The sequence below is a fragment of the Thamnophis elegans genome, chromosome 6 (assembly GCF_009769535.1).
Source record: "Thamnophis elegans isolate rThaEle1 chromosome 6, rThaEle1.pri, whole genome shotgun sequence".
In the NCBI taxonomy this organism is placed as follows: domain Eukaryota; kingdom Metazoa; phylum Chordata; class Lepidosauria; order Squamata; family Colubridae; genus Thamnophis; species Thamnophis elegans.
This window is the reverse complement of record NC_045546.1, coordinates 69685632-69711041: the sequence shown is the minus strand read 5'-3', so window position 1 is coordinate 69711041 and position 25410 is coordinate 69685632. Positions and strand designations below refer to the sequence as shown.

The following is a 25410-nucleotide window of genomic DNA, read 5'->3' as shown; positions in this document are numbered from 1 at the left end:
GCAGTAAAATGAATGAGTTTGTCTGGCAGCTGCCACTTTCTCCCTGCCTATGAGCAGGTGTGACACAATGGCAGCTGCCTTGGGGTTGTCTCTGCACAGCTCAGGGACACACGCCCTCTGCTTGTGTTCCCCAACATGAGGTCCATAGAGCTTCAAAAAGTGAATGTGATGGGTGATAGGCATATGGGGACCAGGTACAAGTGCTATAGGGTCCTGGCGAGGTGGGATGCGGGGGGGGGGGGAGAGAAGTGGAGGAGCACTGCAGCATCCCTGTGGTCAGTTGTAAGGGTGAATGACCACAGGGGCACTGCAGCCCTTGTAACTTTGAAACGGTCATGTGTAATTTTGGAGTGTCTGCTGTAACTTTGAATGTTCATTAAGTGTCCTGTTGTATCTCAAGGACTACCTGTAGTATTAGCCGAGAAGCTAAATACCTGTTGCATTATAAGATGATCAAGCTGACACTGTTAATTGAGCTAAATTATCAAGTTTTAAATAGATCTATATTATTGAAGAGCTATATTGCATCAGGCAGGCTTAGAATTCTTTGTGACCAAACTCAGGTTTAGTCTAGAATTCCAATTATTGGCTTGACCTAGATATAATTAAGATGCACCTTAATTCCTGAATCCCACAGCTCGGACACAAGCTTTAGTCTTTCTTCAAGAAGTTTCTTTTGAGCAGATGCTACAAGCACCTGGGTCTCTGTTGTTCGGATTTTCTCTTCAGAAGCCTGATGGAGAAAAAAAGTTGAGGAAAGAGAGATTTACAGAAATACAGTAAGAATATTACTGCAATTCATACATGCAACTCAGGTTTAATAAATTACTATGATGGCTCCCATCCTGTTGATGTTCCAAAGAACCATACAAACCTGGCTTGTCTCCCAGCCGCCAGTGCACATGCATGCCAGAAACCAGAAGATCATCTTCCTGGCATGTGCATGTGCACTGGGCGGCTGCTCTTCTGGTTTCCGGCACTCTCGTGCATGTGAAGACCAGCTGGCTGGTGCGCCGGAACCTGGAAAAGTAATGGGTGACGGCTCTGCGTGCCACTTCTGGCACATATGCATAGGTTTGCCCTCATGGTCCTATACCATTCCAGTCTGGTATGTATACATGTGATAATAGAAAGAATAACAGAAAAGTAGGATTTACAAAAGTAGGAAAAGTTATATAGTAGTAGAAGAACAGCAAAGACTGTCTGATACAAATAACCAAACATAGACTGATAAGCAAAAGAATAAGAAATAATAGGACTATAAGTGTAAAATTAGAATATATTGAGAGGGAAATAGTGTTTGTATAGATGCACTGATGGATATCTGCTGTAAGAAGGAACATGTAGTTCTGACGTTATTTGTAAGTGCTGCATATGTTTTTGTCAATGTGTATAACTCTATAATATTTTTTTTTTAAAAAAAACATATTTTACGAACTATAATGTTAGCTTCTGTTCTCATGATTATGTTTGTTTTTCTACTGGAATGGGACTGCTTAACGAAGGGAAGGAATTCTTTTTCTCCACAAAGAATATTGACTTTTCAGATTACTTTTTAGGAGGTGCTTTGCTCTTAGCTCTCAATTTCCTGCCTGAATTAAAAAAAATGTTCCTATCCTCCTTATTTCCTCCCTATCTTCTTATACTCTGTTATTGTCTCTTTCTTCAATTCAGTTCAATTCAATGTGTTGGTTAAAGCCCTAATGTTATGTAATGTTATGGGGCCAGGCTATCTGAGGGACAGCCTTTTCCAGAGGAAATCTACCCATTCCACCAGGCCACACAGGGTGGGTCCCTTTCCTTAAATCTTGTCTTGGTAAGAGCTAAGAAGCACACTTTCTTTTTAGCACCCCCTGCCTTATGAAACACCCTTTCCCCTGAAATATGTCTGCTTAATACAGCCTACTCACATAATCTTACAAAATAGGCGTTTTTGTTATATTTTTAATGTTATGTTTCGAGCCAGTCAGGATAGGATTGGTGGCAGCATAAGTCTTTTGTGTGTGTGTGTGTGTGTGTGTGTGTGTGTGCGTGCGTGTATGTGTATGTATGTCTGTCTATCTGAACAGATAGTACACATTTGGTCATCTGGCATGGTATGATGACAGTTGTAGAAGTTGCTGTCATGGAGGGATAGTCATTTACAGAAAATCAATTTCACTGAATGCAAATTAGTAATGATGAAGGACAAACAATCTGACTGCAAATCAGATCCAGAACTCAATACATAAAACATGAATTTGGACTTGGTTTTCTGAGACAAAAGAATTCATAAATGGTAAAGAACACAGAAGCCCACGGAGAAAAAACACTAGAGGAGATGTGGAAAAATTTTTGAGAAGAAAGCATCTTATTTTCCTGACACTGAACATTTCATTTCTGTTCTATCATCAGAACAGATATCTGACCTGGGATATACTTGACCAGAGGTTAGAATATGTTGACTTCAAACATTTTATCCACTTCTAGAAAATCTAATCAGAGAGAAGCTTTCAAGTAAAAAAAAAAAGTAAACAATCTTTACCTCCACTTTTTGTTCCATAATGGAAAAGACTCGTTCAATGCCAATGCTGACTCCAACACAAGGCACTTTCCGACCCTTGGGATCAAACATCCCTACTAGCCCATCATAACGGCCACCTCCAGCAACACTGCCAACACCAACAGACTCCTCTACATGATCATTTGGTTCCTTGAGAAGGATAGCCTCATATATTACTCCAGTGTAGTAATCCAAACCACGAGCCAGACTTAGATCAAAGGAAAACTGTAAAACAATTTAAAACTCTCATTAACAGAACAGACTCAGCTCAATGTAATTAGAAGAAGAAATAATAGAATTTTACCTGATCTGAAATGCCAAAAATATCCAAATATTTGAATAGCTGTTTTACTTCCTCAAGCCCTTCCCGAGCTAGTTTATTTTGTGACAGCTTTGGATCTTGAAGCAATTGTTCAATTAAACTGAGTCCACCTGTAGGAATAAGACATGTAGGATTGATGCCTGTATGAAGGATTCAGCAGCAGTACTAAACTTTTATCCTTTCATTGATCTCTCTCTTTTGTTTCTTCTATTTCTCATGCAGTGCAATTTCATTTCTTCTAAAACTGGAATAGTCATGTGAAAAAAAAGTACATTCTCTGTTGTTGCTCCCCATCAATCTGGGAAGGGTAATAAGGCTATTTCCAAACAATTCAAAGTCAATTATTCTAAAGCAAGGAAGTTTATTTACAAGCGGAAAATATTCATGACAGTTGCCAATGTTCCCAGAAGTGGATGTCCCAGCAAATTCACCCCAAGGAAGAAACAGACATTGCGATCTCTGGAACTTTAAAATATATTGCTCACTTAGCTTTCGTTAGCCACTGCTAACATCATCAGAGTGTAAAAACCATTAAAGAGATATCTGCCTTTATACACTATTAATCAATTTGGCCATTGCACACTGATAGGCCCATCCACCCGCCTCCCACCTGTAACTAGCTTTGTTGTTTTTACATCAGGCATGTCAGCTTGGGCTGCTCATCCTCAGGGAATAATGCTGAGCTGTCTGATGTTGCTTTAACAGCATTCTCTCTGGCTTCCTCTCACACCTCCCCACTCTTCTTCACCTCACAGCCACATCTGATGTATTAACCAGCTTAATTTGTTGTTTTGCCTGTGATCTTGTAACTGGCCCGACTTGTTCTTCATTGTTCATATCTATTATGTCTTGAGACAATTCTGAAGGGCTCCTTGGCATTCAACCTGGGCTGGCTATGTCTTTGTAGGACAGGTCTGCATGTCCAAAGGGGTGTGTGTGCCATCAATCTCTACTCCCGGATAGAAGTTGGTCTCTGCTCATCCTGCAGGATCTTTCTTGGTGCCTCAATGCCTAGTAAGCGGGTAGCAGGTCGATATGCCTATTGATGGAGTTATTGTTGGAAAATGAGGCTTTTTTCAGTAGGTGTCCTCCTTTTATTGCATCATGGGTAATAACTTCTGGCTCTTGAAAATTGAACATGTGATTGTGCTCTTTCATATGTGTCCAGATCTGAGAGCGCTGTTCTTTGCGCTGGACAGCCACTTCATGTTCATGCACTCTAGTCGGTAGCCACTTAGCTGTTACCCCTACATAGTTACTTGCACAGTTGCTGCAGTTAATATGGTAAATCACTGAGGATGCCTCTTCTTTGGGTAATGCTTCTTTTGGGCGCATCAATCTCATTCTCAAATGTTTGATCTGGTTTATGCGTCTCCTTGACCCTGTGGAAAGGATGCATGCGGCAGTTTTGGATACCCCCCCCCCCGTAAATATGGGATCACCCTCCACGTAGATATTCCACTTCCAGAGATCACAATGTCTGTTTCTTATGTTTGTTTGTTTGTATGTATGTATGTACACACACACACACACACATTTATACATATTGTGTGTGTGTAAGTAACTCATATATATATTAGCACAAGTATTAAATTAAAGGTCAAAGTTCATGACAGTGCAATTAGAAAAAGATTGAACAAGTATTGTTTGTTTGGAAGGTTTGCCTCTTTTCTCTAAACAGAACATGGCAGCGCAGATTAGGTTTGCCAAGTTGCATCTGAACAAATCACATGACTTCTGGAACACTGCCCTTTGGACAGATGAGACCAAAGTGGAGATGTCTAGCCATAATCACAGTGCCACATTTGTTTAATATAGATTAATTTCACTGCTTACAGTCTTCTATCTTCAATTTTAATTTAACTTAATTTTTTTTTGGGGGGGGGTAGTCTCTTTTTCTAATAATAAAATTTCCTCACCAATTTGACATACTTTCTCTTTTCGCTTTCTTCCCGTTCCGAAGCTGTCCCAACTTTAGCAGCTTCATTAGCTGTATTTCTGTTGCCGGAAAAAAGGCTATTCCTGGATCTTTCAGGGACTTTGCAGTGTCCCTGAGATTAGCAGGAGGTGCGCTTCTCAATCACCTTCTCTGCAGGGCAGTTTAGGTCCAAATGGACAGTCCAGCGGCAGAAATATGGATTGCGATCTTGGAGCACCAAGATCGCACATTGTGCCATCGCGACGTCAGCCCCTGCATCTCAGATTTTTTTTCTTATTTTCCTCCCCAAAAACTAAGGTGCGTCTTGTACTCCGGAGTGTCGTATACTCCGAAAAACATGGGTAACTCAAAGAGGGTATACTTCTTTTCACATTATTGTATGTACAAGTTGTGCAAATTGAAGCAGGCATACAGTACAGGTAGTCCTTGCTTAACAACACTGAGACAGGAAATGCCCTTGTAAAGTCATGCAGATATAAACTGAAAACTATATGAACATACTGCTTAGTGATGGCTTTCCTAGTAGCCATAGTTAAACAAAAACTGTTCAGGTCGCTAAGCAAAGACCTCATGTAACCCTGGCTTCTGACTTCCTGACAGTTTTCCCATAGACTATGCTTGTGGGAAATTGATAGAGAAGATTACAAATTGAGATTATGTAACTATGAGATTGTGACAGCAAGTATGAAGTCTGGTCATAACTACCACTCCAATGCCATTATAAATTCCCTCTTTAAGGGAGATGGGCAGTTCAAAAATGTGAACAATAATAAAATAAAATAAAATAAAAGGTTGCTGTACAAATGATTTTAAACAAGGAACACCTGTATTGATATAGACAGATCTGACTGACTGCCTCAATGTCTTGTGCAGCAAGTGTTCAAAGTTATAAGGATGCGGAAGAAAGAACTTTGTGATCTATGCAAGCATTTATGATCTTTATACCATCTCTGTTTCGATCCCCATTAAACTCAGTATGCATTGTCCTGTGCCTGACCCATCTTTTTCCACTCACATAGAGCAGAGAGATTGGAGAGGAAGGAAGGAAGGAAGGAATACAAGAGAGTGAAGAGCATACAATGGGGAATATACACTGAAAGGGATTCTTTAGTGTTGGCAGCCATGAGTGTGCTAAGCAAACAGCCAGTATATTCCTCTTCTGTGCCTTTCTATTTTCTTGTAAACTCTTATGTATCACTTAACCAGTAATGAGATAGAAGAGAATGATATAGATTTTAGGCCTGCAAGTCTTAGAGAACTAAGACATACATATCTGACCTGTTTTGATACTCACCATGGAGCCTTACATATCCACCAATTTGATCTGCAATTTCTGGTGCCAATCCCTTTTCTCCAACCATCTCATTTTTTACATCTTCCCACGCCATCTGTAGACAAGATCAAAACTATATATATCTGCTTCAATGAAGGATGTTTCTCTTCTATTATCCTGACATAATCCGAAATCATGTTGTTTCTTCCTGTTTTTTCTACTCTGATTCTAAACACTCTTGAGTCTAGAAGACTAGTAATTTTCAGAATATTCTATTAAAAACATGCAACAATTGGGAATAAAAATATTTCTTTGAATAGAATCTTTAGGAAAAAGACTAAACATGAAACAACCAATATAATAACTTCCTTTTAATCATATTGTATTCAGTCCTAGTATCTCAAAGCTATACAATAACGCTGGGAACTGTGCAGAAAAAAATCTACCAAAATGATTAGAGACTACCCTATCTTAACCTACAAGAAACTAGAACAATATTTGGGCCATTTTAGTTTACAAAAAAGGCTGATAAGAGGAAAATTTAATAGCAGTATATGAAATTGCATAGTATAGAAAATGAATAGGAAAGCTTTATTTCTTATTATATTAAAATTGAAGTTATCTAATCAAATTTAAGACTTAAATTTGATAATTGTTTTACAAATTGGAAACTACAGAATTTGTTGCCATCAAAAATGGTGATAGCCAACTACTGTGTTTTCCTGAAAATATGACCTACTCAGAAAGTAAGTCCTAGCTTGATTTTGGCACGTGTGCCCAATAATCCTACCCCCAAAATAAGCCCTAATTAAGACCCTGCCCGCTCCAGGGTACACGGGTAAAAATTAAGCTAGGGTGGGAATGGGGGTGTCTGGAGCTGCTCTACTACTTACCTTTGGATAGTTGCAGCCAGGTCTTGCAGACTGCGGCCCATCTCTTCTGCAGCCAGCAAGGATTTCCTAAAGGCCTCTGTAGGCGATAACAGAGCTCCGGATCGATCCGGAACTCTGTTATTGGCTATAGAGGTCTTTCCCGAAGGCCTCTCTAACATGCATAAATTTATGGCTTATTCTGCTCCTGTTACAGATGCCTGATATGTGCTCACTTTAGGAGCCTCCTTGCCTAATACAAAACAGCTGATCTTCATGGGCGATCCTGCCATCAGCTCCAAGAAGCAGGGCCGCAAGAAGCGAGGCAGCTCCTAGAGCAAGCACAGATCAGTTATTTTGTGTTAGGCAAGGAGGCTCCTAAAGTGAGTGCAGATCAGCTGTTTCATGTTAGGCAAGGCAGCGCCTAAAGCAGCCGCAGATCAACTGTTTCACGTTAGGAAAGTGTCAGGCTTGGAAGTCATCTTTGGACAGGGCCTCAAGGCTGCCACATATATAACAATATTATATTGTAGGAAGGGGGTGGTATGGAGTATGGGAGAATTGTAGACATAACATTCCTTCTCAGAAACTCAAGGTAGACTTGTCCGTGCACCTGGACGGATGTGGATGGGAGGAATCCAATGAATGGCAATGAATGATTGTCCATGTGATGGACTTGCGGGTGTTGGGGCAGGGTCTGAACTTTTAACTGGGTGGGGAAAGCCTGGAAGCTTTCAGATTCAGATTTTTCCAAATGTGCCAATATGACATCTCCAATAAATTGTAGCTTTGAGGAAACACAAGCCTTGGAGTTTCTTTTCGTTGGGGTTGTTACTTGGAACCCCGACAAGAAGGTGCGAGGGGCAGCTTGCTCTGCCCTTCTCCCCTTAAAGGAAAAAATGGGGGAGGGGAATAAGACTTCCCCCAAAATAAGACCTGGTGCCTTTTTTGGAGGCCCCAAAAATATAAGACCCAATCTTATTTTTGGGAAAACACAAGTAGTAATATTGTTAAACAGAACTAGCCAAATCAATGGATGGATAGCTAGTAGTCTTGGTTTTTTTGTACATTAGTTTTAGGTTACATGGAAGCATAATTTATATACCAGGTCTCAATGAGTTTGCTGGATTGTACAAAAGGAATGGCTATTCAGGGCCTCAAGGTTCTCTTTAATTTATTAGGAACTTGTTGTTATTAAATAGAGTTACAATTTTAGCCTCTACAATTTTAGCTTGTTCATCTATTCAGGCAACCTCTAATTTTTACCTGTCAAGTAAGCAAAGCTAATTACAAAGAAAACAAATAGGCCTTCTGAATTTCTAGAAGATAAGACACAGTAGCAATTACAAAATCAATAACATCTTATTTCAATTCAGCTCTCATTATAATTCTTCAAATCTGACTATAGGCTATCTTGAAATCAAATCTACCATTGCCATAAAACCAGACTGAGCTACAGCACAGTTTTATAGATTTATATCTTCCAAGAAAATTGGCTTTTCTTTGTAGAAAGGTTTCTTTCTAAGCACACACACGGGAGGGGGGGGAAGAGAAGATAAGAATCTCATTTGGGAGAATATTGCCAGTAGAAAATAAAGAAATGCTACCACATGAATTTCTTCCACTATTATTGCAATTGGAGAGATACAGGTAATTCTGGAGTTACAACAGCAATTGGGACTACAACTTTCATTACTAAGCAATGTGGACATAAAGCATTCACACGACACATTGTTTAGCAATATCAATCTCTACAATCCCTGTTGCTATTAAATGAGGATTGAGTTGGTAAACAAGTATATTCACACAAATCCTACCATCTTTCAACAACACAATCAGTGGGGAAGCCCAGCAGGAAGTTGCAAGTCCCAGGTGGATTGCAAGCAGGCTGATAGGTAGCTGCTGAGTGGGAGAGGAGGCAAGGGTATGGGTGGCTGGGGTAGGCATGTTGTGAGTACAGCAAGGTTTGGGGAGGATACGCAGATGGTGGTGGAGGTTCATGTGGAATGGATTTGGGGTGGCTGCTACCAATAGGTGTAAGTCTTCAGATGGCTGGGAAAACATGACATGAGTGCTTTGAGGCATGAATGGCTGGGGAGGTATGGCGCAAGTGTAGTAAGGGTTGGGGTAGCTGCTGCCAGGTTGGAGAAAGCGTGTGGTGGTGCATAAGTAGCTGAGGATATATGATACAAATGAGGTTCTGGGAGGTGTGATGCATGTACAAGATTCGAAGGGTGCATAGGTGGCAAGGGAGACACAAGCATGGCAGACCTTGAGGTGGCTCATGCTGGGTAGGGGAGGGTGTATGAGAATGCATGGATAACAGGTGGTGCAGTGCAAGTGCATCTCTTAGCTATGTGAATGATTATTGCTCTTTTCAGCTGCTGTGTATTTTAAACTTTGTAGTAGCCATGGTGGCACAGTGGTTAGAATGCAGTATTGTAGGCTACCTCTGCCCACAAACTGGAGTTGGATTCAGACAAGCTCAAGGTTGAATTATCTCTCCAAGGTCTGTAAAATGAGAACTCAGATTGTTGGGAGCAATATGCTGACTCTCTAAACCACTCAGAGCGGGCTGTAAAGCACTATGAAGCGATCTATAAGTCTAAATGCTATTTCTATAAGTATTTTTTTACAGTAATCATTGTTCAATGAGTGTTGCTGTTGAGATGGGCAGCTGTGTAAATTGATCAAATAAATAAATAAATTTAAATATCTGGTATCCTAATAAAAAATAGATTCTCAGCTTGAAGAAAAAATGGGAAACTAACTCAACTACAGGTTGCAAAATTCTTTACAATTCTTTAGCAAAGACTTAAAACCTCCCAAAATCTGACATTGCTTTTAATTATTATTCCCCTTCCTCAAATGATAGGCCCGGGGGGAGGTGTCAGGAGACCAACCTTGGATCCCTGCCAAATGAAGGGAAGAACCAGGGGAAGGACCCTCAGCCAAAAGCGTGGGTGGTGATCTGCTAGTGACCACAGGTGCCTTGGCCGATTTACTCTTGTCCTTGCGCTTAGTGGCCCTGTCGGGAACCGCAGTCCTTTGACTAGCGGCCCTAGTGGTGGCTCTGCCCACCGTAGTGCTAGTTCTGGTAGCATCAGAGTGCAGCGGGGAGTAGAAGCCCCAGCGCTGCCTCCAGAAACCGAACAATCCACCATTGAAATATAAAGTGGGGGGGAGGTGAGGTGAAAGGCTCAGCTTACATCCCAATCCGGGTGAGTGCACTGATAGAAGCTGTAACGGAGCTAATTGAGGCTGCTGAGAATGGCAAGAGAGCCGTGTGTGCTGGAGCAGTAAGATTGCGAACCGACTTCCTCAATGCTCAGGCAAAAACGACGAACATCATCTCTGCAATTTGGGCGCAAAGCTTTAGATGCGCCCCTTCCGGTCACCTTTTGGCACCAAACTCCAAACAGCCATCAAAATAGCCGACGCAGCAAGGACGGCATGAATTTCAAATGTGGCTGCAAAATGGCCACCACTTGCCATTAGAATCCCCCCCCCCCGATCCTCTGCTGACCTGGTTACAGCAACAGGGGAAATGGTGCTAAGCGGCTAGGCGGCAAAATAAGTGGGACTGATCGCTTACTGACATGAGAGCGGTGAACTGACTCCTGATCGCGGCAACGACAAGCAAGAGCGGTGAACCGACTCCGACTGCTTTAACAATCCAGACAGAGAGTGGCAAACCGACTCTCATCCACGGCAGCGAAGCAAACCAAGTTCTGTGACTGTGATTGTCTCGAGCCAATGGTTCCCCTGGCCTCGAAAGCCTTAAAGGGAACTTCGCCAAACTGCTAAGGAGCTCAGCCTAACTTAGTGTATCAGTCCTGTCTTGCAGTTGGCCGATCCACAACAATCAGTCAAATAGTAGTAGGAATCCAAAGAAAGGAAATGAGTAAATTTTGTCTATTACCCTAGAGCAAAAAATTATACGTCTCTTTAGGATGGACTGAGTTAAAAAACTGAACTATCCCAGAGCAGGCGTGGTCAACAATTACATAACTCAGACTCTAGGCTAATGGACAAAGTTAACCCATGCTTGGATTCCCCAAGCAGCGCACAGGACAATCACCAAAAACATTTGAAAATAACCACAGGACCCAAGGTTTGCAATGTGTTACCTATGGGTCTTATGACACATGTATTCTTCCAGTAGCACCACAGACAATCCCCTTCATCTAACTACATGACAAAATTGTTACAAATGTTAATATTAAAGATGATTTTTTATAATATAGTTTTTGAGATATGAACTAATAATAAATCAGTTATAAATAACAAAGGGCTATTTTCAGAGAAATAAAAGTGTATAATTTTATAATTAATACACTCAGGTGGTCCTGGACTTATGACCACAATTGAGCCCAAAATTTACATTGCTAAGTGAGATATTTGTTAAGTGAGTTCTGCCCCATTTTACGACATTTTTGCCATAGTTGTTAAGTGAAGCATTGCAGTTGTTAAGTTAGTAACAACTGCAAGGGAATCTGGCACCTCCATTGACTTTGATGGTCAGAAGGTCGCAAAAGGGATCACATGACATTGCAACTATCATAAATATGAGTCAGTTGCTAAGCATCTAAATTTTGATCACATGACCATGGGGATGCTGCAATGGTTGTAAGTGTGAAAATGGTCATTATTTACTTTTTTCAGTGCTGTTATAACTAAATGATCACTAAATGAATTGTTGTAAGGTGAGGACTACCTGTACAGTCCTTACAGGTACTATTTTAGTAATATCTAATAGCCTAAAAAGGAGAATATTTTAGCTCAGGGTTGAAATGAGGGATCCTTGGTGCTCTCTAAATATGTGATGTTACCTAATTTGAGTAATGGAACGTCTGCAAGGCAACAACTGAGCTCAGGGACCACCAAGGACTCCTCATATGATAACCTCTACTATCACTACAATATTCACTAATTCATTATTAGTTCTGATTTATAAATCTAGTGTATTAGTATTTGTACCGTGTTTTCCCCAAAATAAGACATGCCCTGCCAATAAGGCTTTTCAGAGCATGCACCATAATAAGCCCTCCCCCGAAAATAAGCCCGCCCCAAACTATTTAAGTGCATGCGCAACTGGTCCCCGCCATTACCACTGTACCCCCTATCGGTACAGCTTCCAAAACAAAAAGAGGGCCTGCCGCAAAAAGAGCAGCAGGCCAAGCAAAGTGCTTAACGCCATGTTGCCTCCTGTACAAAGAGGCCGCCGCAAAAAGAGTGGCAGGCCAGTAATGCGACCACCCCCTCCTGCCTGTTCCCTCTCGCACAAAAAAACACCGCCCACCCCACCCCAATGGTAAAGGCAGCCTGCTGGGGAATAGCTAATAAATCCTTTGTAATCCCTTCACCCCAAAATTCTGAGGAATAGCTAATAAATTCTTTGCAATCCCCCCACGCCAAAATGCTGGGGAAGATTTCTTTCTCCTGAGAGGGCCTATTTCCTCTCTTTTATCTTTGCACAGGCTTAAATGTGTATTATTAAGACTTCACCATTGTTCTGTGGTAAGATTCTCCAACACGTGTCAACCATAGGTATACTTCACATTTTGAAAACACATTCAGGCTCCCTCAAATTGATATCCTAATTATTCTAAATTACTTTAGTCATGTAATCTAACTACATTGTAAAACTCAGGCATATAGCCTAACTTAGATTTACATCCTTCCTGGCAATGTTTATGTTTTGTTTTGTTATTTTTTCCCTTCTCTGTTTGCTTAATTGCCCATTTGGTCCCCTTATTAACAGCACAAAAGATGTGAGGATTGCTCTGGTATTTGAGATAGAGCATAGTTAGGTGCTGATTCCTGGAGGAGATAGGGGTGGCATATAAAGGATTGTTAGCATATGTTTTTACAGATGCTTAACAATTAAATTATTACTTTTTATTTATTATTATTCCCTCCAAGTGCTATATCTATTGATGGAATAATTTTCTTAGTTTAGATTTGTTTGGAAGGAAAAAGGGTTTATCTCTGTTGAAAAGAAATGAGCTTGGGAAATCTGACTAGTTCCTGTGCCTAATAATTGCTTTAACAAGATGGTAATTATTCACTATTTTGTTACTCTTTCTGATTATCCCCTTGGGACTATCAGTTCTTGAAATGAATCAGACAAGGTACTGTTTTAGGATTTATTAGCTATTCCCCAGCATTTTGGGGTGGAGGATTGCAAAGGATTTATTAGTTATTCCCCAGAATTTTGGGGTGGAGGGAATGCAAAGGATTTATTAGATTTTCTAGCTCGGATCCGAGGCAACTGGAAACTTGACACAAAACACTTTTTCCCTCCATGCTTCTCTCTTTCTCCCTTCCCTTCCTCCAATTGGCTGGCGGCAAACTGTCTCTTGAGCCCAAAAGGCCAGGGTGAAGAGTATCTCTCCAAAAGGCCTGTGAGAAAGGGCTGGGGATGGAAGAGAAGGACGAACAGCCAGGTGCCTCATAGCGGAGGTGAAGTGATAAGAGGTGGATGATTGGGGGAGAAACCCTGGGGGTGAAATAGGCAGACGAAGGGCAGGAGAACAGTCCCATTCCACACTAGGACTCGTGTCTCGTTTCTCTCCCCTCCCCCTTTGCTAAAGGGAAGAAGCCAGGCAGCTGTTACATTGGGGGTGAGATGGGAAGTGGCAGGCCAAAAACGCACCTCGTACCCCATTCCCTCTCATGCAAAAAGAACACCTCCCACCAAGCCTGGCTGCTTCCCTTCCCCGACATCCCTTTAGTGAGGGGTAGCAGTGGGGTGGGGGGAAGCGAGATGTGTGTCCTAGTGCTATGGGAGACTGACAGCTCCGCTGCGTTCCTTGCCTTTTCGTCCTTGTAAAAAAAACCTCGTGAGTTCAACTTGCGAGGTTTTTTTTACAAGGGGCTTCACTGGATGAAAGAACGCAGCGGAGCTGTCAGTCTGGTAGCGCTAGGACGCGCGCCTTACTTCTTTCCCCCCACCTGCCACCCCTCACTAAAGGGGCAGTGGGGAAGGGAACCAGGCAGGCTGCCTTTACCATTGGGGTGAGGTGGGCGGTGTTGGGCTGCAAGGCGTGCCTCTTACTTTCCCAGGTCAGTTGTGTTCATCGCCATTGTGTCCAGGGAAGCCCCTGGTAAAAAGAAAAAATAAACCCTTCCTGCGACTTCAAGAAGTTTGATAGAACTCGCGAGAAGGTTTTTTTTTTTTTTTTTTACCAGCAGCTTCCCTGGACACAATGGCGAGGAACTTGATGGAGCTGGAAAGGTAAAAGACGCGCCTCGCTTCTCGCCTGCCCCAGAAAATAATAAGCCCTCCCCTATAATGAGCCCAAGACCATATTTCGTGGGTCAAAAAAATAAATAAAACCGTGTCTTATTTTCGGGAAAACACGGTTAGTTATGAAACTGGGACTGCGCACTATGGGGAAAAAAACCTGATATAATTTTGATGTCAAATATCACATATTTCTCAAAACCTCCCTTTGCCCCCCTTAGGTTTCACTACAATCTTGAAGTTCAAAATTGGTCAGGAGGTAGAATTTCTTTGTTGGCTAAGGGAACCATTTATGTAAGCTAAGGATTTGGATCTATAGCTCAGCTACACTGAAAGAAATCAATAGTGCTTCCTTTATTCCTGTTCATTCTAAATCTAGAGAGTTGATTCCCCTCCCTTAAATAATAAACGTTGATATAATACATACTTTTCAGGCTGGTCTCTGAACTCTTTATTTCTACTGGGAGACAAATCAGAACCCTGTGAACTGTCTTACTGGATTTCATCAACTCCTTTGTTAAAAGGTATCTCATTGAAATCAAAACCACAACTATTTATGCCTGATGGGGTTCTTTCTCATTGCAAAGTTTCTAGATTTAGAATGGATTGTTTATGTTTTATTTGTTTGTAAAACAGAGGTATGCCACCAATAGCCTACCACTAGCACTCCAAGAAAACATCACTGAAATTTGGTAGCTGAAATTTGGTTTTCTCAAGCAATTTGGAAGGTCAGGAACCTAAATATTGGCCCCTGATCCCTCAACAGTTGTCCACCCTGACATCCTGATCTATTTTCTTGAATACAGAAGTTAAATTTTATTTTCTTTGCTCTTGTAACTTCTCTAACAGCAGCCACCATAATTCTGTTGAGATTTCATGGTCAATGAAAATATATAAAATTTTTCTTTCTGGGTTTTCTAGTCACTTGGGTTACCTTGTTATCTTAATAATAAACTTCTTACCTTGTCTAACTTGTCTACAGTGGAGCAAATGGTCCGGAATTTGGTATCTGGAACCCCACAGACTGCAAACATCCCATCAAGGATACGTCGGTCATTGACCTAGAAGGAAACTGAGATGTTTTCAAGCAACAATTCCCAATAGATTTTGATTCTATTGGTAATATTCCTGGGCTATTTGTAGTTTGGACCTTAGACCATTGATTTAAAGTTATTCCAACCCTCCTCGCTGTACTAGGGATTACTGGATGGTTAATCTATTTTTATTTCTAGTCTTGAAAAATGTTGAGCTTTATGGCAAATCTAATACTACTTGTTTGTATGCTTTTTGGTTACAGTCGATATAAAAAATCTACACACTTCTGTTAAAGTGCCAGGTTTTGAGATGTGAAAAAATCAACGCAAGTTAAATCATTTAAATTTTTTCCACCTTTTAATATAACATATGAGTTGTATAAGTCAATTGAAAAACAAATTGAAATCTTTTAGTGGGAAAAATAATAAAATTGTTGGCAAAGTAGCTAGAATGCAGTACTGCATTCTACTGCATTTGCTTATATTATCAGTAGTTTGATTCCTTCGATGCTGACCAGTTGAAGGTTGACTCATCCTTCCATCCTTCTGAGGTTGGTAAAATGAGGACCTACATTGTTGGGTACAATATGCTGATTCTGGAAACATCTTAGAGTTATGTAAAGAACTGTGAAGCAGTATAGAAGTCTAAGTGCTATTTACTATAAAATATGGTTGTGTAAATGTGCACCCCATTAAACTAATACTCTGTTTTCTACTTTCTGGCAGCATCCAGTCTTTTGGGGCAGAAGCCTATCAATGTGGAACATCTGGCCTTAGGAATCTTTGCCTATTCCTCCTTACATAAATGTTCCAAATCTGTCAGATTGTGAGGGCTTGTGCACAACCCTCTTCAGACCACCCTGTAGAGCTCAATTGTATTCAGATTCAAGCTCTAAAACTTTGATCTTTTTCTACAAAGTCATTCTTTTGTTGACTAGTAGATATCTTTTGAGTCTCTGTTATTTTGAAAGGTGACATTCATCTTCATTTTTAGCATTTCAGCAGAGGCCTGAAAATTTGTGCCATAATTACCAGCTTCTCAAACCAGGTTTTTTTCTTGGTTTTTTCGTCACTTTTGGAGGGACATCTAGTTCTTGGTAAAGTCACTATTGTACCATATTTTCTCTACTTGTTGATGACTGTCCTCCCTGTATCTACTGTGTCCCATCCAATGCCTTGGATATATTTTGTACCCTTCTCCTGATACTTTTCAACAAGATCCCTTTGATGCTTCATAAGGTCGTTGCAAACCAGGGGATTTGCTCTAAGTGGCAATGAATAAACATCAGAAAAATCCTACCAGAACAACCAAACTTTATATGGGCTTGATCAGTCACATTAATTGATGGAAGGTATGTACTAGCTACTATTTAATTTGAATGTGGTTGGTTAATTCTAAACAAAGCCACATCCCTACTTAAGATGTCCTAAAGGTGCTTTTTTCATGTTTTAAAAAGTTTTATTCAATATGACAATTTCTAAATAAATAGTGTTCTGTGTACAAATAATTTTGAGAAGTAATTATATTTACAATAATAATTATCACATTAATATTAATCTCATAATAGTATTTGCTTATCCATTTTAATAAACCATTATAAAATTAATCCTCCTTATATTTCCATATTTCTAACTGCTGTTTCTGTTGTTTAGCCATTGATAAAATAAGTCCCATGCTAAAAGGTATTCAGTTTCTTCCTTTTCTTTAATTTTAAGTGTTCATCTATCTATTTCTGCATTTTCTAAATTATGTTTTCCTCTATAGGGATCTCTTCATTTTTCCATTGCTATGCAAATACAATTCTAGCTGCAGTTAACCCATGTAAAATTAAATATGTATTTTCTTTATTATGTTTTTCTGGTAAGATGCCCAACAAAAATATTTCTGGTTTTATGTGTTGCTTTGTCATTTTTTCCAACCATGTATGTATTTTTGTCCAATATTTTTTTGCCTTTGCACACGTCTACCATATGTGATAGTACAAACCTGGTATCTGATTACATTTCCAACATTTAATATCCTTAAACATCTTTGCCAATCTTGTGGGTGAAAATGCCATCTATAAAACATTTTATAAAGTTTTTCTTTATATGTAGTTGACATTGGTAATTTATAATTCCTATCCCACAGTTTCTGCCATTTATCTACTGTAAGTCTATTGTGTAACCAATTTTTTTGGCCCGTACTATCTTTGTCTTCTTTATTTGCTCTCCTTCCATTTTAATACTCAATAATTATATATTTTTAAATTAGTTTTTCACCCATCCCTGTTAATATCTGTCTAGTTCTGTTGGTTCTTTATAAAAACCATACATTTTAGCATCTTTCTCATATCAAGATTGTATCTGCACTTGTGGCCACCATGCTATATCAATCCCTTGACTGTTCAGTTCTTCCTTAGTTTTGAGCTCCCATTCTTGAATCCATTCTTCTGAGCTGAAGAAGCTTCTTGGATGAGAAGTGAAACATATTCAAAGAAAAACCAGAAAGTCGTTACCTCTTGAAAAATAAAAGCACTTTTGAGACAACCTGGATGACTGAGAATCTCCATAGACACCTACTTAAGATGGTTTGCACACTTGTGCAACCATGTTATTGTTTTTTATTTTTATTTCCCCCCTAAAATGTTTATTTTTCAATTGAATATATAGCTTATATGCTATATTAAATGTGGAAAAATCTCTGAAGTGATTTATCTTGGGCTGTTTTTTTTAACATCTCAAAAACCTGTCATTTTAATAGGGTTGGTTAGACTTTTTATATCCTCTGTAGATTCACCCAGGAATGGAAAAGAATATTTAGAATATTCCTTTTTCAATATTTACTTATAACTATAAGCAGTCTACTGGACTAAGACATGGAACTGGTTCCAAATCGGCCAGTCCTGTAGCTTCTATAGCTGAAGTTGTGTTTGAATTAAGATCCTTCTAGAACTTCTTTTAATTTTTGCAGCATCAAATTGAATGGTTGGGATATCAGTATTTATAAGTAAGTAGCAATAGGCTTATTACAAAATGTGGACAATTCTGCTGCCAAATACACATAGATTTAAAAATATGTCTCAATGATTAAAGTTTACCACTTGTTGGCAGAAATCAAGGAGAAAATACAAGTACCAATTGATTATAATTGTTCTAATGCTAAAACCAACATAACTGCAAGAAAAAAGTGGATTCTGACCCAGGTCTTGTACTTACTTACCTTGATTAGAAAGTCTCCTATTTGTAGGGCACATAGAATCTCATGCACAATTTTCAGACATTCAGCATCAGGAATCATGATGTCATAATGGCCAGCAATGTCAAAATCCTGGGGTACAAATTGCAGATAAGAAAATCAGGTGTGATTCAGTCATTGGTGCTGCATTGCTTGGCATATAGGAACTACCTTTCCAAGTCTTATATCAGAAAAGCAGAAACTTCTAGGATCTCACATATATCACACATTGAGGCAACTAGGATTGTTTGAGGCTAAGCCTTCTACATCTTCCAATAATGCAAATTATTACTGGAGGATTAACTGTCTCCTTTTATTTGTCATAGAAATAAATAAATCCCAGAGTAGCTAGGTTTCTTGAAGCATTTGCCTCTCTTTGCCTCCCATCCATAATCATATGAAAGATTCTGAAAAATTACCATAAAGGGGTGGGAATGGGTAAACATTGCCAAATAGACTTATAGCATTGATGTGGGAAGGAAAAACAAGTAAGCAATGGCTTCCCAACCTCCTTGGCAATGTCTGAAAGAACTCAGAAAATGGCTACTCTCCAATTTTATTGCAATAGGACAATAAACTTTAGAATAAGACATACAGATAGTCCTCAATATAGAATCATAATTGGGACCAGAATTTATGTTGCAAAGGAAGGCAATTGTTATATGAATTGTACTCGATTTTACTACCTTTTCACCATTGTTATGGGAATCACTGGAGTTAAATGAATCATGTTAATAGAATCCAGTTTCTCCCATTGAGTTTGCTTGTTGGAAATCTGCTGTGAGGCTGGCAAATGATGATCACATGACCTCAAGGTGCTGCAAACTTTAGAAATACATGCCAGTTGCCAAGCACCTGAATTGTGTTCACGTGAACATGGGAATACTATGACAAATGTAATTGTTAGGAGCAGTCATAAATAACTTTTTTTCATTCCTGTTGTAACTTCAAGCGGTCGCTAAACAATAGTTGTAAATTAAGGAGTACCTGCACATAGTTATTATATAAAGAATCTATATATACTGTATTGTGTTACTGCCACTTATTTTGAGAAAATTATAATGCACCTATGGAGGCCTTTTCTAATGTCAATGGGTGAAGAATAAACATATTCTTGTAGCAAGTATGGGAAATTCATGGCTCTATGGGAAAACCTAACCACCTTTCCCACCAAGACATGCTTACATTTTCCAGAGTACATATGTTCAATCAGAGTATACTTGTATGTGAAGTTTAAGATTTAAGGCACCCATTGCAACTTTAAAAACAGGTCATGCCCTCCCAAAAGGGGGGGCGGCATTTTTCCCATCTAGAAAACCACTTTAAGAGATAAAATGGTGCACCAGTTGCGTCCCTACCTGAACCGGGAGGCTCTCACAACAGTCACTCGTGCCCTTGTGACCTCTAGACTGGACTACTGCAACGTGCTCTACATGGGGCAGCCCTTGAAGAGCATTCGGAGACTTCAGCTTGTCCAGAATGCAGCCGCGCGAGCGATTGTGGGTGCACCTCGGTTCACCCACGTAACACCTATCCTCCGCGAGCTGCACTGGCTGCCTATTGGTCTTTGGATACGCTTCAAGATGCAAGTCGTCACTTATAAAGCCCTTCATGGTATTGGACCTGGGTACTTGAGAGACCACCTGCTGCCAATTACCTCCAATAGACCGATCAGATCCCACAGATTAGGCCTCCTCCGAATTCCATCCGCCGGCCAATGCCGACTGGCGACTACCCGGAGGAGAGCCTTCTCTGTGGCTGCTCCGACCCTCTGGAACGAGCTCCCCGTGGAGATTCGAACCCTCACCACCCTCCAGGCCTTCCGCAAAGCCCTTAAAACCTGGCTGTTCCGACAGGCCTGGGGCTAAAGAGCTTTTGCCCCCTTTCTCGAATGGTATGGTTGTTGTGTGTTTTTAAATTTTGTATTGTTATGTCTCGTCTTTTTTATCCTACTGTCTGTACCTTCTTCCCTGATTGAATTGTGAGCCGCCCTGAGTCCCCTTCGGGGAAAAGGGCGGCATATAAATGTAATCAATCAATCAATCAAAATGGCTGTTTATAGAAAACCTAAACATCCTCCATAAATACCTGGGATATTAACTATCTGGCCTCTAAGCTGATAAATGTAACTAAACCTCTTAAATATGTATGTATATGTATACGTGTATGTATATATATATATATGTGTGTATGTGTGTGTGTGTGTATGTATATATGTATGTATGTATGTATGTATGCTTAACATGGAATTGCAGAGAAAAAGTAAAAATCACATTTCGTATGATAATTATAAATATCTCAATTACAATTGCATTACCAGGTAAGCAATGCATCTTTTCCTTTTAAATTAAGATATACGTACCACTTTAGCATACATATATGGACACATGTAATTATGATAATGGATATAGGACATATAGAGCATAGAATTAAAAATATGTTACTGAAAAATTACCATGTATCTGAAATTAGAAAGACTTGAAATCTGTATTAAATACCCGAAATACTGCATCTACAAAAACAATATCAGTATCTGATGTAGAATGATCTGCTCTCAGTATAAATGTACGTTGCTCATGCTATACTCCCCCAAAAGGCTAAACATTTCCATGGAAATTGATAAGATAAAAAGAGAAACAATGTTGTTATTCCTTGGCTTGCTGCAGAACTATCCAAATATATGATCACATAAACGAAGAAGACAAAAATTGTTGTAACGTTAGGAAATGCTACCTACATTTGTATCCAATACCATGGAGCTATGGATCTCACTGTGGAGAAAGCCAATTAGTCATGTACAATCAATCTAGTAGAAGTTTGCATGTACTTACACACTGATAGAACTCCCTGTAACGTCCCTTTGTCATGGCTGGGTTATCCCGCCTGTAGACTTTAGCAATTTGGTAACGCTTAATGTTGGTGATTTTGTTCATAGCCAAATAACGAGCAAATGGCACCTGGGCAAAGAAGGTTAAGGAGAACCCTTGAAATCCTAAGGCAACCCATCTCTCTGTGGCTATTCTTCTAGAACAGAGGGGGAATCTAAAAACCTTTATAGGTAGTCCTCAATGTACAACCATTTGTTGAAAGACTGTTCAAAGTTACAACGGCACTGAAAAAAAGGACTTATGACCAGTTTTCACATGGCCTTTGCAACATCTGCATGATCACATGCAGAGCCGAGGTGGCGCAGTGGTTAGGGTGCAGTACTGCAGGCCACTTCAGCTGACTGTTATCTGCAGTTCAGCAGTTCAAATCTCACCGGCTCAAGGTTGACTCAGCCTTCCATCCTTCCGAGGTGGGTGAAATGAGGACCCAGACTGTGGGGGCGATATGCTGACTCTGTAAACCGCTTAGAGAGGGCTGAAAGCCCTATGAAACGGTATATAAGTCTAACTGCTATTGCTATTGCTATCACATGATCAAAATTTGAGCGCTTGTCAACTGGCATGTATTTATGACAGTTGCACTATCTAGGGTCATGTGATCACCATTTGTAACCTTCCCAGCTGGTTTCTGACAAGCAAAGTTAATGGGGGAAGCCAGGTTCATTTAATGGCTGCATGATTCACTTAACAATTGCAGTGATTCACTTAACAACTGCAGTAATAACTATGGCAAAACAGTTATAAAATGGGGCAAAAACAATAAATACTTAACAACAGAAATTCTGGGCTCAATTGTGGTCATAAGTTGAGAACCACCTGTACTGCTAAGTAACCTCTCTCAAGCAGAAACTATTAAAAATCCTAACAGGAAGATACTCTTCTCTGAGACTTCTGAGTAATTCAAAGATGCACCAAGGGATAATCATTATTATTTAAATTAACCCAACTCCCATCAACTCCCAGCAGTTTACAAATAATTTAATGATTCACAAATGATTTAAAACATGAAAAATAAGGCAGTAAAAATAACAAAACAATAACAACAAAAAGATAGAGATGGCAGAATAACAAAATGGATGAAACGAAACAAAAACAAGCTGGGTTAAAAATCCCCACAAAGCCAGGTCATGGGACCCTCTGAAACACTAACAGGAAAGGAAAAAATGCACGAGAGCAAAGTGAAAAGTCAGGTCTAAAGTAAGAAGCTGTAACCCTAAGAACCTTCCTCAATGTTTGCATATAATCCATATCTCAGCAATACAAGAGAGGTATCTTGTTCTTAAGTATCTATATAAAGGTAAAGGTTCCCCTCGCACATATTTGCTAGTCGTTCCCAACTCTAGGGGAGGTGCTCATCTCCATTTCAAAGCCATTTTCCTTGCATTTTTATGTGCTTTCGAACTGCTAGGTTGGCAGAAGCTGGGAAAGTAATGGGAGCTCACTCCGTTACACGGCAGTAGGGATTCGAACTGTTGAACTGCCGACTTTTCTGATTGACAAATTCAGTGTCTTAGCCACTGAGTCACCATATCCCTTTAAGTATGTATATAGAGATGTGCAATTATGTTCCTCCTAAGCAGCTTCAGATAGCTACATTATTTAGCAAATCTCTTTGAAAAATCTAAATCTCACCATTGTTGAGGGCTTAACCATTTCTCTTAAAGAGTCCAGAAGAAAATATTATGGTCACTTCTCCTTCTTTTTGGTTTGTCACTTCAGTTTTTGTTTCTCTGTTCAGAAACAAATCTTTAAAACTGCACAAGGGATTTACTCTGATCAGAACTATAAACCTAGATTTTATTTTATTCCCAATTGCTAACTTTATGTAGTTCAGCCATATTTGGTTTGATGCAATATGGAGATATGAAAATATGAAATTAATACCTAAATTTACCTTCTGCAAAATACTGGTAATAACACAGTCTTATATTACCTACTTGAAAGTAAATCTCACTAAAGTTGTTTTCAATATTCCTCAATAGAACATGCTCTCATATAAGTGCATATACATCTGCCTACATATAATTAAGCAACTTCATAGTTTTCTGTAAAAGCAGGCTGTGAAAATGATGGAATATTTTAGCAATGGATCCCAAGATATTTTGTAACTTCTGTTACAGTGGCATCAAATTGTCTGGATACTTATATATTTTTCCCTCTTGACTTGTTGGTTAAATAAGTTGAAAACGTATTTAACTAACAAGTTAAACGATCAAAATAAAGCTTCCAGTCTATTGATTGAGCTTGAATAGTTCTGATCAAAGAATATGGAATATAAATTCAAAATGTTTTCTTGCCATTTTATATTTATGCCAGGAATACCAGGCTTTAGGATACAGTCAAATCATAGCGAAGTGATAGCAGTTCTCCTCCTTGGTCTTTCAGATCATAGATGAGCTTTGAATCTTCTCCATATTTCCCTGTTAAGGTTTCCTAAAAAGAAAAGAATAGGAAAGAAGACAGGAAAAAGAAATAAAAAAGACAGAAAGGAGCAACAGTAAATCATATTGTTACAAGAGACCAATAAAAGTTCTACTCACAATGTGCTTACAAAGGTCACAATTACTTGGGCAACTGAATAAGAATAATAACACTGAATAATTTATATTCCTTTCTTCTACTTCATATAATAGCAGCTTAAACAAAACAAAAACCCACAAAACAAAAACCAGTAAAATTAATCAATTGTAATTGAAATTTCAAAATAATGAACCACAGTGATATTAATAGGAAAGGAAGACCAATACAGTGAGGGCATTCCATCAGGTATAGAGACCAGATTAAAGCAATTTACCCTTTTGCTTTACTTCATTGTGCAAAACTTTTAAAGTGAATGCATGGCAGATTTAACTGAAATGATGTTTTAGAACCATGACAGTATCACAGAAAGAGGCACATGTACATGGTTTTTTTCTTGTATGGGTAGGAGAAAAGTTGTACTTTTAATGGACGATGAACACAAGCAGACACCGAAAACTATCAGGAAAATCTGATATGTGCTGCAACCAGACTTGACTAAAGAAGGCTTGATGTCTTGGTACCTTGTGTTAAATAAATATTCTCCAATTCTGATAGTGTTAGGTACACTATAAAAGGGAACAGGGACATTTAACAGAACTATTCTCAGAGAAAGAAAATAAAGTGCTACATCTATCTATTACGAAGAAATTAAAATAAAGCAGTAAAACAACACATCTAACTCAAAGTTTTGCACAGGTGTATGGGCCACTAAAGTATTTCACAACTCTAGCGACAAGAGAAGAGTTAATCGCACTTAAAAATAAAAATAATGAAGAGATGGCAATTTTTCCTAGAGCCACAAGGGCAAATTTTCTGACGCTCGGATGTGTCATAAATACCATACACTAAGAAGGTTCAGCAGAAGGTTCTAGAAAAAGTCACAATTATTTATAATTATTCAGGATTAGATTTTTAGATAGAAGGCCTGTAGCAGACTTACATTTGACAATAAAATTCAGGAACGGTAGTGAGATCATTCACACAATTGCCCTCAAAAATTTTAAGAACAGGGAAAAATGGATGTATTTTAATTCCAGCCAAATTTAGCCTCTACAATAATTCTATGATAGAAACTTTAGATAGCCCAATTTTGGTGTTCCCAAAACTTAAGGATATAATTGTCTCTTCTTATTGTATTGATTTCTTTATTTCTTTGTAGAGTTCTTTACATGCTCTGTAGGGTTCAGTAATATGCAGAATAAGCTGGCCATCACATTCCAAAATAGAAAGTTTTAGTACAGTATTTGACAAAAAAACAAAACAAAAACCCACTCTGAAACTATGGTCATTGAGGGAAATAGAATCAAACAAGTCCATGCAGGATGGGAACTCACCCCATCGCATGGAGCTCAGGTCTCAAGCCTAGGCTGCCGGATTTCCAGCCGACAAGTCCAGCATCTTAAGTGCTGAGCCACCATGCCACCCTTTCATTTATAGGAATTTGGAAAACGTATTATGAATATATTAGCCAAACAGTGTTAAAATCCTCACTGATATTCTTCTTCCCTAAAGGAAAATAGCAAGCAAAATGTATATGGTGTCCAAAAGAAGAATGCC

The 25410-nt window shown here is 39.2% G+C and overlaps 1 protein-coding gene across 1 annotated transcript in view; it reads right to left on the bottom strand.

Moving 5' to 3' along the window:
• The window catches only part of LOC116510325 (histidine--tRNA ligase, cytoplasmic-like), a 51124-nt gene that overhangs the window by 14412 nt on the left and 11302 nt on the right, over positions 1-25410 (bottom strand). The window contains exons 4-11 of the mRNA XM_032219825.1: positions 23671-23766; positions 21277-21402; positions 18431-18538; positions 15157-15255; positions 6098-6191; positions 2847-2974; positions 2525-2767; positions 617-733 (exon numbers count right to left, since the gene is read on the bottom strand). Coding sequence (XP_032075716.1) covers positions 617-733; positions 2525-2767; positions 2847-2974; positions 6098-6191; positions 15157-15255; positions 18431-18538; positions 21277-21402; positions 23671-23766 — 1011 coding nt within the window. The remainder of the gene's footprint in view (positions 1-616; positions 734-2524; positions 2768-2846; positions 2975-6097; positions 6192-15156; positions 15256-18430; positions 18539-21276; positions 21403-23670; positions 23767-25410) is intronic.